General features: G+C 38.9%; 2 protein-coding genes across 3 annotated transcripts in view; one reads left to right on the top strand and one right to left on the bottom strand.

Annotated features, from left to right (window-relative positions):
- The first annotated feature begins 6,277 nt into the window (after nucleotides 1-6,277).
- On the top strand, nucleotides 6,278-12,018 carry f9a (coagulation factor IXa). Its single transcript, XM_026144957.2, has 8 exons — nucleotides 6,278-6,436; nucleotides 6,596-6,783; nucleotides 6,858-6,882; nucleotides 8,211-8,324; nucleotides 9,202-9,336; nucleotides 9,411-9,703; nucleotides 9,827-9,950; nucleotides 10,421-12,018. The coding sequence occupies exons 1-8, from the start codon at nucleotides 6,301-6,303 to the stop codon at nucleotides 11,008-11,010; spliced, it is 1,605 nt and encodes a 534-aa protein (XP_026000742.1). The 5' UTR covers nucleotides 6,278-6,300; the 3' UTR covers nucleotides 11,011-12,018.
- mcf2a (MCF.2 cell line derived transforming sequence a) overlaps nucleotides 11,456-14,297 on the bottom strand; it is a 27,811-nt gene continuing 24,969 nt past the window's right edge. For both annotated transcript variants that reach the window (XM_026144925.2, XM_026144935.2), the window contains 3 exons: nucleotides 13,849-13,961; nucleotides 13,607-13,710; nucleotides 11,456-13,513 (listed from right to left, as the gene is read on the bottom strand). In XM_026144925.2, the coding sequence (XP_026000710.1) occupies nucleotides 13,473-13,513; nucleotides 13,607-13,710; nucleotides 13,849-13,961 (258 nt within the window). In that variant the 3' untranslated portion in view covers nucleotides 11,456-13,472. The remainder of the gene's footprint in view (nucleotides 13,514-13,606; nucleotides 13,711-13,848; nucleotides 13,962-14,297) is intronic.

Raw genomic sequence — 14,297 nt, 5'->3', positions numbered from 1 at the left:
TCCATTCATACATCCACTCCGTCCATTTAAAACAGTGTTGTTATGCTGCTTTACACACAAGTCATCACCTAAGTTGTAACATTTAAAACCATTGTTTCTATTTTCTCCTGCTCATTCTATAGTAAGCCTTGTCAATTGCCTGCAGCCATTCTGCTATTACACTAGAGTGAGACACTATGTGGAAAGAATGCCATTGGGGATATCATGCCCAAAGACTGTTCACAAAGCTCAGCAACAGACTCGCATTTAGATGCATGACTCAGTGGGGGAAGTTCAGGTGTTAATGTTTTGGACTGAAGTTGGAATACCTATCAGTAACATTCACTCAGGAAAAGTCTGGTGACTGTTGGTTCAAGCGGTCAAACTCTGGTGTGATCGAACCACTTTACTCACACACTCCTGCAGAAAAAAAAATCGAGAAGCTCTTGTATTGAGTAGACAGTGTTAATTACTCAGGTGTGAATTATTCATCCTCTCAACGATTCTGTGAAATATAAATGCCCTCAGTCGATAGTTGCCAACACTTGAGAAGATTGCAGACTCCCTGTGGGGGGATTCCAGAGCCAGTGATGGTTTTGCATCTTTTATGCCAGACCACAAAATGACACTAGAGTTAAAACTTCAGCTGGCACGGTGAATCAGCACCCTTGACTGCACGCCATGACTGCATCATCTTGATTATTCTTTGAAAATATTGAATGATTATGAAAGGCGTGAGCACAAGTGGTAAAGATCCAATACTGCACAATATTTAGAGGTTTTGACTAACACTGAAATAGAAAACTTTGAGAGATTTTGAAGAGCTTTGAGTATCTTCTCTCTGAGTTAAGTGCATGTTTGGGGATCTGAAAGAGCCGTCACTAATTCAAGTTCAAACGCTAAAATTCACCATTGGTAACAACAGGTATTTAAAGGCCAAAACTCCCATTTCATCCACTAGAGCAGGGGGGTCTCGAACCTAAACTCTGGAGCTGTATGCATCTTATTTGCTTTGTGGAGCTTTGACAAAAAACTAGATGAATATGGATGATGGTAATAAACAGTCATTTATTTATAATCTCTATAAGTTATATTCTCATACATAGTCATTTCATCTCAAATATTCAGATTTTCTTTGGCTTCTCTGTCCTGGTGTTGTTGGCTCGTGCCATTTGAAACAAAAACAAAAAAACCTTTTAAAAACACACTTCATACATTCAGTAAACTAAACGTAATAAACAGGGCTAGCAACAGCCAGAGAAGATGAACATTTAGATGAGATATGAATTTATAGACCTGTGACTGACTGAATGATTTAGATTTTTATGGTGTATTTGTATTATCTGTGAGATGTTTTGGGTTGTATGGCTGCTATCTTGACCATGTCTCTGCTGTAAAAGAGATTGAGAGCCCAGTGGGACTTCCTGGTAAAATTAAGTAATAATTTAAAGAATCCTCATAGTCTGACATTAAAAGCATATTAGGTGAGAAAGTAAAAACAAGTTGTGATGGAAAAAAGTTTTTGATCATTAGAAATATGATGAAATGCTAAGAAACGTGATAAAGACGGACGAGTATTAATAGATCTGTGAAAGTGCGTCTTCAAAGCTTAACGCGGTATTTGTTGTCTGGCTCACATAGTAACAGCTTTTATTGTCCATAGAGTCACAGCATTTCCATTAAAACCGTTTTCTTGACTACTCTTCAACTAGGAGTTGGAAAAATCTTACTAGGAAAATTAGAAACATGTTCAAACATACACGGAAATACAGTATATAAGGCAAAAAACATAGTTTGTAAACATTTGATTCGCTTGAATATATAGTAAATATTTATTTTGACCACCTTTTTTCTTAAATGTAGCCTGAAGTCTTCAACAAGCTTTCTTATCATTTCTTTAAGTAGACTTTGGGAAGAGTTTTCCAGGCTTCTTGAAGAACACTCAAGGCTTTTCTTCAGATATTGGCTTTTTTCAGTTCTGTATTACAATGATCCCACAATACTTCAATATATAATTATATTGAGGTCTTGGCTCTGTGGAGGCCAATCCATGACTGATAATGTTCCACTGTGTGTGTTTTTACTGCAGTTGGAGTGTGTTTCAGATAATGAAGCAAAGGTTTTTGCAAATAAGATGCTTTCCACACTATGCTGCATTATTAGCCTGCCATAATCATATTGTGATATCATTTTTGCAGCCTTTACATTTCCGAGTATCCACAACAACAAGAGAAGCCCAGGCATGTCTGAGAGCAAGAGCCATACATCAGCCTCCAATAACAATTTAATATTTAAATCAGCTTCAACAACTTCTGACAAAGCACAGTACTTTGCAAAAGTGTTGTTCCCCTAAAAGTGGAAAGAATAAGCTTTCACCACTTGAAGCAAAAATACTCCTTCAAGTACAACCTAGCAACAAAAGACTAGATACTATCAGCTGGTGACGTGTGGTGGACAATTGATAACATAATTTTTCCATAACAGTCCAAGGTTCTCATGTGACCCCTTGGGAAAATGAATTGTCTGCCTCTTCTATGTGAGTTATTAGTTCACATTTGGGTTGCACATCAATAGCTGCTAGTATCTAAGATTTATCCTGGTGCAGTTACATGGTGGAAAAGCAGCACTTATATCTGATTTATACTTTGTCACTATTATTGTACAGCGTGTGCCATTTATGTGGATACACTGTAATAACATGGGAATGGTTGGTGATATTAAAGTCCTGTTTGTGGCACATTAGTATATGTGAGGGGGCAAACTCCTCAAGATGGGTGGTGGCCATGGTGGCCATCTTGGATACAACTTTTGTTTTTTCAATAGGAAAAGGGCCATGTGACACATCAAACCTATTGGTAATGTCACAAGAAAAACAATGGTGTGCTTGGTTTCAACTAGAGATGGACCGATCTGATATTAAGTATCAGTATCGGTCTGATACTGACCTAAATTACTGGATCGGATATCGGAGAGAAATAAAAACTGTAATCCGATCCATTAAATATCAAAAAAGCACCTCACAAAACTTGCGACACGGCATAACTCGGCTCATAACCGTAGCACGTCGGAGCACTATGCATCACGTGATAGAGCGCTGTAGCATGGATCGGTGGTCTGGTTGAGTAACCAAACCAGACCAAACCAGCATTTCATCTCGGAGAAAGCTATTGCAGAGAGAAGTAAAGCAAATGTGTAAGTTCATCTCTGAATGTTTGTAAAGCATTCCAGTGTTAAGCTTAACAACCGATATATGGAGCGACTGCCTCTATCTACCTCCCCTCCCTCTGCTACTTCAATCGTGAAACTGATTAATGATCCGCTGATCGGCTTTTCTGTCGCGAGTCCGTCTCTCTTGTTTGTTTTTGGCCCACTTTGCACCAGAAAGAGGAAACCAGCGGCTGAACAACAGCAGCACGTTTAAGCTTGATAATCTGTTGTTAGAATTTATTTAATATTACTTTCTACACCAGGATCCTTTTCTATGTAGCTGACGGCTGGTAACTGTGCAGGGGCGGATCTAGCAAAGTTTAGCCAGCCAACTTTATTCTTTCATGAGTTATTTACAAGTTTCTGACCACTTATAAAATGTGTTCAATGTGCTGCCCATTGTGTTGCATTGTCAATGCAACCCTCTTCTCCCACTCTTCACACACTGATAGCAACACCGCAGGAGAAATGCCAGCACAGGCATCCAGTATCCGTAGTTTCAGGTGCTGCACATCTCGTATCTTCACACCATAGACAATTGCCTTCAGATGACCCCAAAGATAAAAGTCTAAGGGGGTCAGATCGGGAGACCAATCCACTTTCCAGGAAACTGTTCATCTAGGAAAGCTCGGACCTGGCACCCATAATGTGGTGGTGCACCATCTTGCTGGAAAAACTCAGGGAACGTGCCAGCTTCAGTGCATAAAGCGGGAAACACATCATCATGTGGCAATTTCAAACATCCAGTGGCCTTGAGGTTTCCATTGATGAAGAATGGACCCACTGTCGTTGTACCCCATATACCACACCATCACTTTTGTTGTTCCAACAGTCTTAGAGGGATCCATCCAATGTGAGTTAGTGTCAGACCAATAGCGGTGGTTTTGTTTGTTAACTTCACCATTCACATAAAAGTTTGCCTCATCACTGAACGAAATCTTCTGCGTGAACTGAGGGTCCTGTTCCAATTTGTTTTGTCCATTCTGCAAATTCTGTGCGCCGATCTGGGTCATCCTTGTTGAGATGCTGCAGTAGCTGGAGTTTGTAAGGGTGCTATTTGTGAGTAGCTAACATCCGCCGAAGGGATGTTCGACTAATGCCACTCTCCAGTGACATGCGGCGAGTGCTACGCTGTGGGCTCTTGCTGACTGAAGCTAGAACAGCCAATGATGTTTCTTCATTAGCGAAAGTTTTCTTGCGTCCACATTTTGGCAAATCCATCACTGAACCAGTTTCACGAAACTTAGCACGCAGTTTGCTAACTGTAGCATGGGAGATGGGTGGTCTTGTAGGGTGTCTTGCATTGAAATGACCCGGTTACTGCGTTCACCAGATATCAACACAATTTCGATCCGCTCCTCACGTGTTAACCTCTTCGACATGTCAATGGCTGTGAACAAAGATAAATTTGTAAATAACTCATGAAAGAATAAAGTTACGTTGAAACCAAGCACACCATTGTTTTTCTTGTGACATTACCAATAAGTTTGATGTGTCACATGGCCCTCTTCCTATTGAAAAAACAAAAGTTGTATCCAAGATGGCCAACTTCTAAATGGCCCACCCTTTATTATAATACTGATGCTGCTGCTGGCACTTTGTCTCAGTAAAGTCACACTTTGAATGAGGAAGTGTGTCATCAATGACAGCAGCTTATTGGAAAATGATGGAAAATACCCCTAATTTATTTACACTTATAAATGCTGTTCTTCAATTTTTGTTCTCCTTCCTCATCAGTAATATAATTTTATTAAAGTTTCTGGGAATGTAATGATATAATTAGGACCTATACAGCTTTCTCCTATCCAAGCAACATATGGTGGCATATTTCTAATTGCATCAAACCACTAGCACTGCAGACTAAAACCATGAAAGATAATGATTTGAACCAAAAATTATCAACTTGGATTCATAGCTCCCTAAGACCTGTGCCCACTGATTTTTTCACTCCACTTCTTAAGTAATCTGGCAAACCTCAACCTTTTCTGCCTTTCCGTACACTCCCTTTTCACCAGCCACCCTTCCACTGAGACCATTTCTGATGTGGTTTCAGCGAACAGTAGATGGATCAATGGAGCCCAGATGCATCTCTCAGGTCCTGTGTCAGGCCTTTATTGGATTCTTTCCTATTTGTCAAGGACATGACTTTGTGATACTGTTTGTCTGCTGTAGATAGCTTTGTTTTGTTTGTTTGGTTTTTGTCACTTAAAAAAATTACAAGCAAGCCTCGCTTATTGGAAGCACAAGAGACTTTTGTACAGTACTGTAGATTCTTCTTTTCCGTTATTTTCACTGCATTATTTATGTATTTATTTTGAAGAACTGAGTTAAAAAAAAAATACATTTAAAACTGTTTTTCAAAAAAAAAATCCAGTGATTTAGTTCCATGTTTTACATTATACGGCCTTCACACGTGTATAGTATTATGATGTTTCTTAGACTCCTGCAGTGAAGTATCGTCGTAAACCCTGTCGCCTACCTCCCTTACTGAGGTGTGTGGACGCCATCTTGTGGCGCAAAGTTTGAAGTACACTTAATAAATTAATTTCTGTGGTCTGGCCACCATCAAGTCGAGTTTCTGAAAACGGCACACAATATTGGACGGATTTTATTTCTACCTCTGTTAGGCAAATTAAATAACTGCTTATGCGTAACTGTATATAGACGAACTGGGAGAGATTTTAATGCCATGTACATGTTAATAACACGTTTTTAAATGGACTGACTAACAAATAATTAATGGACAAATCAACCTTGTGGCATGATTTTAGCACAACAATGGGTAAAATGCCATAATTTTGCACAAAGGTAATATTAGCTCAGGCTTATGACTGAGAGCTGGAGCCTGAAAATTGTCCTTGGAGCAAAGGTTAAAAACCAGGACATAAGTCATTGCAGCTGACTGGTTTCAGTACACCATTTTCAGAACCCCTGTTTCCTTAATGTAAGTAATCATTTAAATTTCTCACAGTTCTTTCATTAATAAATGACTATCCTTGTATTCAGGAGGAAATACCCAGTGTCTTTTGTGCCAGTGGATGTCGACACTCTAGTTTTTCCCTGACAGACTGTTTTTTTTTCTCTGAACAAACATTCGATTAATTGTTGGTGCACATGTGCAAACACAGATTGTACTTTGGAGTAGCAGTCGAGAGTGTTTCTGTCAGGATGGCAGAAAAATTTGGAATGGGACTCATTTCTGTGTCTTTGCTGCAATTTCTGCTTTTAAATGTTCGACTGGGTTCTGGAGGTATTGTGACATTTTAGTGATGCTCTTTAACTTTAGGTACATTTTCGTTTTGCGGACTTTTTAGCAGCATTTACTTTAAGAAGTTGTTGCTTTTGACTTACGAAATGAACCAGTGGATAAACACAAACTAGCTTTTTCTTATTCCTTTGTTTACTCTAGCTCCGGCTCCATCTGCGGATGAAGTGTTTCTGTCCGGTCAATCAGCTGACAGCATTTTGCGCAGACACAAACGTTACAACACTGGACTGTTTGAGGAGTTTCTGCAGGGAAACCTGGAGAGAGAGTGTATAGAGGAATTATGCGACCTAGAAGAGGCGAGGGAGACATTCGAGAATGATGAAAAGACAGTGAGTATTCACTTACTTTGATTTTATTTGGCTTTGCTGGCTGCACCGATCACTGACTTTACTCTGTATTGTAGATGGAATTTTGGACAGGATATACAGGTAAGAGTGTGCTTAATAAATGATTGAATGTGAGCATCTTTTTAGGTAAACTTCTTTATTCTAACTAATTACTACTTATCGTTCCTAGTTTTAAAACTTCAACACTAAAGGTTTGTCTTTTATCTTGTAACATTACCATGTTTTTCTTAGATATTCTTTATGTATATTTATGCATGTTTATCTGTAAATGCAAAATGAAATGAAATATTTTCACCTCCCTGATTTTTTAGATTTTTGTATATTTGTCACACTTACGTGTTTCAGTACATCAAACAAATTTTAATGTTAGACAAAGATAACCCAAGAAATACAAAATGCATTTTGTATTAAAAGAAAATATTTATTTTTTTTATTTTTATTTATTAAGAGGAAAAATACTATCTAAACCTGGCCCTATGTGAAGAAGAAGTCTTCCTACCCCCTCTTTAAACACATTTTGTAAAGCTGGCTTCAATTTCACTAAGCATACCCAGGCCTGATGACTGCCAGAGGTCAATAATTCTCTATCTGCCAAGCTGAAGTAGGCTAAAAGAACACATCACAATCTAACCATTTCAAAAGCATTACAAAGTCATTTTAAGGCTTTAGGGCTCTGGTAAAGCACCGTGAGAACCATTATCCAGAATTAGAAAAACTTGGATCAGAGATGAACCTTTACAGGAGTGGCCAGCCTACCAAAATTACTCCAAGAGCACATCGGCAACTCATCCAGGAGGTCACAAAAGAACCCAGAACAACATCTGAAGATCTGCAGACATCACTTGCTTCAGTTAAGGTCAGAGTTCAACAATAAGAAAGAGGCCTCTGTGTGCAAACTGCCTCTGTGGGAGAGTTCCAAGGTTAATATGACAAAACACAACACAAAAGCTCATCTCCCATTTATTTTCTTCTGTGGACAGATGAGACAAAAGCTGGAAGGTTTGCGTCTCCATCTGGCATAAAGCTAAAACATAATTTCTTAAAAAGAAGAGTCAAACAGTTAAACATGCTGGTGGTTGCGTGATGGTCTGGGGTTGCTTTGCTTCAGGACCTGGACGATTCATGCTGGGAAAAACCTCCATTATAGCTGAATTAAGACTATTCTGTGAAGAAAAGTGAGCCAAAATACCTCCGAGTGACGTCAAAGAACCTTATCAAAGGTTTGACAGTAGTTCTAAGGGTGCCCTGAGCAGCTATTAGGTTAAGGGGCCAATTACTTTTTTACTGCTTTAATATTTATGTATAATATATAATGATAATATAATATAAAATTTTTAAAATAATATAAATCAATATATGTAATATATAATATCAAATTAATTTCAAGTTCTGCGTTTGGATTTCCTCAGATGATAATCAGTGTATGTCAGGGCCATGCCTGAACCAGGGGTCATGTAAAAACATCCTGGGCTCCTACACCTGCACATGTGCATCTGGCTTCACTGGGAGGAACTGTGAGATTGGTGAGTGAATGCCATGTGACTGGATATATAAACTGTAATCAAACAAAATTGGTTTTGTAGTGACATTTCCTACATTTCGTGACAATCTGATATCAGCAGTGATCAGATCAAAGGATCAAAGGATAAACAAGCAGATGCATTTCAGTCTTCTTCTTCTTTCTAAATTAAATCAGTGTCTCGCATTCAGCATCACTCTGGTTCCAAAATTAGGTTGTTGGCTATTTTAGATATTCTAAAAGCAGCATCCCACAGACCTGGATTTACCTGAATTTTTATTTCACTTTTCAAAACAGATGGTCTGTCTTAAAATAGCTATGTGAAATGGCTATGTGAATCCCTATTTAAAGATAAAAACAAAAATTTAATTTGTTCATACTGGCTATTATAAATTAGCCACTAGACATCCATTATTGATGTAAATTATAGAGAGGAATTCACAGCTATTGTTCTGATTTAAGATGCATTTTAAGAAAGAAGTTAGGAAGAAAATATGAGGCTACAGAGTTGGTGGATGTCTAAAGTTTTATTCCCTCCACAACAGGTCAAAACTCAGGGGAATAGTTACTAATAGTTACTAGTTACTAAACTAAAAAGATTCATCAGAAAGATGAATTCTCATTTCTGCTTTGAACACATTTGTGCTCAGAATGTGGCCTACAGCGCTGAAAGCACATTTAGAAAGGTTTTATTTAAAATTTAGTATTAGCAAGTGAATAACAACATACGAAACCTATTTCAGTGATTATATAAAATATTAAATATTATTGTGTTACAAAACACACTTCTATATGATATGGTAACAACATGTATATATATTCATTAAGAGGGTTGTTTTGAATTAATTATGTTTTGCTTTTGTTTTGTTTTTTCTCCTCAGCTATAGCAAAAAGATGCGATGTGAACAATGGAGACTGTATGCACTTCTGTGACTCATTAGGAGTCTTTAGAGCAAAATGCTCCTGTGCTAGAGGATACAGGCTGATGCAGGATGGTGTCAGCTGTGAAGCAGAAGGTATCAGCTTATTCCTGCTATATTCTATATCATATTAATGACTTTGTATCAATCCTCTTTTCTCACATCACCAGTTGAATTCCCATGTGGCAGAACTGCCCTGACAGCACAGAGTGGAGTATATACAAGATCTGTGCTCCACTATGAGAATGCAAACACCACTTCACTGACCAACACGAACACTACTCCATACCCTCCCTCAACTCCAGCCACTACCACAGTATCGTTTATGGACACAAGAAATAGACGAAAGAAACTGCCCCTGTGGGTATACAGTGACACTGAGGCCCCCACTGAGGAGCCAGTTACGCCTTATAAACGTATCGTTGGAGGTGAAGTGGTCCTACCGGGAGAGATCCCATGGCAGGTACTGTAATGTCACGAAGCAGACATACCCAATGCAATTTAAGCAGTTTGCTACAGGAAGTACATACAGGAAGGAAACTCTGGTAGTGGCTTATTCTCAGCTCAGGTCTTCTCTCTTTTTCAGGTAGCCTTGGTAGCACATCCCAGTGGTCATATATTCTGTGGGGGATCCATTCTGAGCGAACACTGGGTTATCACTGCTGCTCATTGCCTGATAGAGGCACGAGGCTCCTTCTTCGTCAGAGTGGGTAAGGCTGACATACAATAAAATGGCGCTGTTTAGAGTGTTACTGCATCTACTCCACTTAACAGCTACCAGAAAACAAATGAATATTAACTATTTGTGATTACTGGCTCTCCTGTTTCTGGTTTCAACAAGATTACAAGATTTCATCCTTTTCTTTTTTTGTGATAGCAGCCTGAGCACCTTTGGATCTTGGCCCAGTGATCAGAACATAACTTTATTTTTTATTTTTTAATGGAGCCTTTTACCATTCCCTAAGCTGTTAATTAAATTATCAATAAATTAACATATAATAATAAAGAAAATAAGTGGGGTGGCAGCCCTAGTGTGGTTTTATGAATCAGATTTTGATTTTTAAAAGTTAATTTCTTGCACTTGGGAGAGGAAGTTCATCTACTTTTGAAATTCTATTTCATGCATTGTGTTGTGAAGTTTAAAAAACAATTCAACAAGATATGATATCTTTGATTATAGGGGAGAATAACATCAACATCAACGAAGGCACGGAGCAGAATCATGATGTGAAGGAGAAGCACATTCACCCACGCTACAATGCCACTCTAAGCTTATACAACCATGACATCGGCCTCCTCTATCTCAAAAGCCCCATCACCTTCTCCAAGGCAGTGCGACCCATCTGCATAGGGCCCATGACGTTCATTGAGGCTTTAGTGAAGGATTCATCCCCAGCTACAGTCAGTGGCTGGGGCAGAACACGCTTCCTTGGAGCCACGGCCAAGACGCTGCAGAAAGTCGAGGTTCCCTTCACAGATCGCACAGAGTGCACGCAGAGCAGCAGCCAAAGGATCACCCCTGTCATGTTTTGTGCAGGATACTATAATGAGGCCAAAGATGCCTGTCAGGGCGACAGTGGAGGCCCTCACGCAAACAGCATTCATAATACATGGTTCCTCACAGGCATCGTAAGCTGGGGGGAAGAATGTGCAAAACAAGGGAAATATGGTGTGTACACCCGGATCTCTCTTTATTACAAGTGGATAAACCATGTTATGGGGGTAACTAAACACAGGATGGCATTTGATTATGAAAACCCTGACCCGTAAAAATAAAAAGTATTGAAGCATTCAAACCCACTTCAGGTTGGAAAACTGCAAGCTGCTTTTTAACTGTAAGAATTTGGCATGCAAATGAATTCATATAAATACGAGTACAGCTTGTAGATGTTGTAAAGAAAGCGCAACGTTTTTTTAAAGGAGTGAAAATTATTAGACTACAAAAATTCCAGCATTCAATTCAACAACAGAAGCACAATAATCTGTAAAAATGCACATGTAAAGAGAAATACATGAATATGCTTAAATAGTGTTGAGACCTATGATTTAATATGCCCTTTCATACTATGCAAATAAATATAAGAGAAAATACCAGTTCATCTGCCCGTATCAGAACATCACTTACATGTTATGTGAATGAATTTGATAAGAAAGATGAATAAAACGAAAATCTGAAAAGCCAAACATCAAATTAAATTTGACCAAAAGCTCAACAAAAAGAGAAAATTCTGCAGTTTTATTATTTAAGACAGCTGCTACTGAAACATGACAGAAATAATAGATTAAATCAGGGTGAATGACAAAGACCGGGCTTAGTTGTGAGCCACCATATCACCGTGTCAAAACAACTATTATTTTATCACTTAAAAAACATATTATTGCAGCAAATACTTTTGCATTTGGCTTTCTTTACATAAGAAAAGCTGTACAAAAAATGCCTGTGTAGAGTGATGACTTTAATAATACAAACCAACTCATTGTTCGGTTGCCATGCATTTTTATCAAAAGAAATGTTCAGCAACTAGCGTAGGGTATATGGCTCATCAAGAGACAGAACGTCTCAAGCATGATTTTTGCTTCCCGAGCTGGAAATCTGTGCAAATTCTGCAGCATTTTGGATTGAAATGACAAACAAACAATGTGATTTTTCTCATATAAGCTAATAGAGCAAATAAAGGAGATGTTGCACAAGAATCAAGCATAGCTCCTGTAAAAATATGGGTATGTAATTTCATTTGGGACTTGACAGTAAAATAAATAAATTAACAACACAGGAAATGGCCCCTTCTGCTTTCTAGATTCATTTCCATATCAAATGCATCGTATCAAAGCCAGCCCTCCGACCGGGGGCTCAATTTGATGTGGTAAATTCATATAAGTCTGCAATCAATATTTAATTAAGTGTTCAATACAGAGGGTATATTTCATGTTGGCTGTATGATCCATTTTAAAGAGGAACCCAAGATTAACTGAGCTGTAATGCTGGCGAAGAAACAATTTGCCTCTGTGATGGCCGAGTACACGCAGCATATCATTCTCTCTCATTCTGCTTCAGGATTTCTTCCTTTGCTGCATTTGACAAGACAGCTCCCAAAAGATCATGATGAAAATGACAGTGTTTGAGGGCTCTGTGGCATGTGCCTCCCACTTGTCTATGGCACACACAGAGGAATACATTGCCATCAATCTTCATCATATTTGCCTGTGCCTTACATTACCATCTTTGACACGTCAACCGCTTCCTGCATGCAGGAGGCATGTGTCTTCCCTGCCTCCCTCATACATTCATCATACATCACAGAAGAATAAACAAAGACAATAGCATCTAGAACACAAGGAAATGCACAGTAAGAGAGGTAAAGCAGCGAGCAATGAACACATTCGGTAAACAATAGGTGGATTTTTAGTTTCCATCATTCTTCCACCATATTAAAGTGCCCATTGAATGTTTGTGAGGTCAGTTTAAAGCAAGGACAGAGTATTTGATTTTGCAAACAGTATACAAAAGACTCTACAAGAGCAAGAATAAAAAAGGCATTATGGCATGGCACAATTTGGCATTGTAACTCCCGTACTGTACAGAAGAGGACGCCTTAAGGAGCAAAATGTAAGAAAAATGCAATGACGAGATGAAACGCCGAGATACAGTAAATGTTAAAAATGACACCGCATGCGGTGGCATGTATATGTTTTAAGAAAGGTTTTTAGGCAAATCCTGGGTTAGCATCCATTCATCACATACTGAGACAGGAGCTCACACACACACACACAAACCCATAAAGTTACTTTAACCTCAAGTATTAGGATTGAAGAGTCCACAGACTGTGAAATGACCCATTGTTTAAGCAGCAAACTCGCATCCCGATTGCATGTGTTGCAAAGTGAGCGCCAGAGGGAAGAGATATTTATCACTAATGAGAAAAGAGGAAGACCAAACAAGATCCGGGGGTAGCTTGTTGATTGTCCGTAGTGGTTTCATCAGCTCCAGTGTCTTTGTGCTGGTACCTCTCCACACCTTCACTGTCAGAAAACTCTGGTTTAGGAGATTGTCAGTCAAAGCCATAGAAAAAAAACTGTTGTGTAGATTTCCATGTTTGTCTTTTTAATGACTGAACGTTGATGAAAGAAGACGGCATGGGAGGATCAGTTATGAGACAGCTATGGCTCAGTCTGCTTTCTGTCTGTTCATTCTCACCCAAAGGTAAATATAATCACAATATGTGCTTTCTTCTCTATGGGGAGCTGAGCTTTCTCACCTTCAGGTTTCCTGGGTCTACGAGAAAATACACAGACTTTTAGAGAAGAGAATCAGAGTTAAGAAATACTCAATATTATTGTGAGATGGAAGTCTAGGTCTCGTCTTTACCCCCTAGTCTGGAGGAGTTTTCGTGCCTGCTGCCTCCTATAATCAGCTGCAGGGTGGCAGCTGGTAAGAAGCCCTCTTGTTGCAGAGTCACATTTTTCACCAGCCTTTCCACCAGGATGAAGAATTGTGAGGAAAGTGTTTACAGGAGGGAAGGAAAATAACTGTATCCATTCACACGCTGGTAGTTCGGCTGATCACTAAGCCCCATTGACAGGGTTTGCTGAAAGTGGCTGAAAACTCACCAGCGCCCCCTGTTGTCTTCACATTGTAGTTGGATGACGTCTCCACGTTTGATGATGATGCTGTCTGGTCCATTTTGGAGACAGTCAGCCAAAACCCTGTATCTGCCTGGAGACTAACAGAGAAGGAAAACTGTCAAGCAGATTTATTTATACGTCGCTTCTGAAAGCAGGTGTTACAAAGTGTGGCATAAAAAAGGCACGATGAAGAAGAAAATATTAAAGAGAGCGATTAATAACAGGCACAACAGCCCCAAAATAGATTTTAAAAAAGGTTCAAAATTATCTGAAAAAGTAACAGTAATAGTCTTAAAAAGTACAATAAGTATGGTTGGGTATTTTGCAGTAAAAGATGACTTACAGGCAAAAGCAATATGGGAAATGTTTCATAATATGTGTGGGGAAATTTCAAAGAGAGATAAGACAACTTTCCTTTTTTGGCATTTAACTAG

The sequence above is a fragment of the Astatotilapia calliptera genome, chromosome 2 (genome assembly GCF_964374335.1).
Source record: "Astatotilapia calliptera chromosome 2, fAstCal68.1, whole genome shotgun sequence".
NCBI classification, from domain to species: Eukaryota; Metazoa; Chordata; class Actinopteri; order Cichliformes; family Cichlidae; genus Astatotilapia; species Astatotilapia calliptera.
Note: the sequence above shows the minus strand (reverse complement) of the source record. Positions and strands in the feature narration are given on the sequence as shown.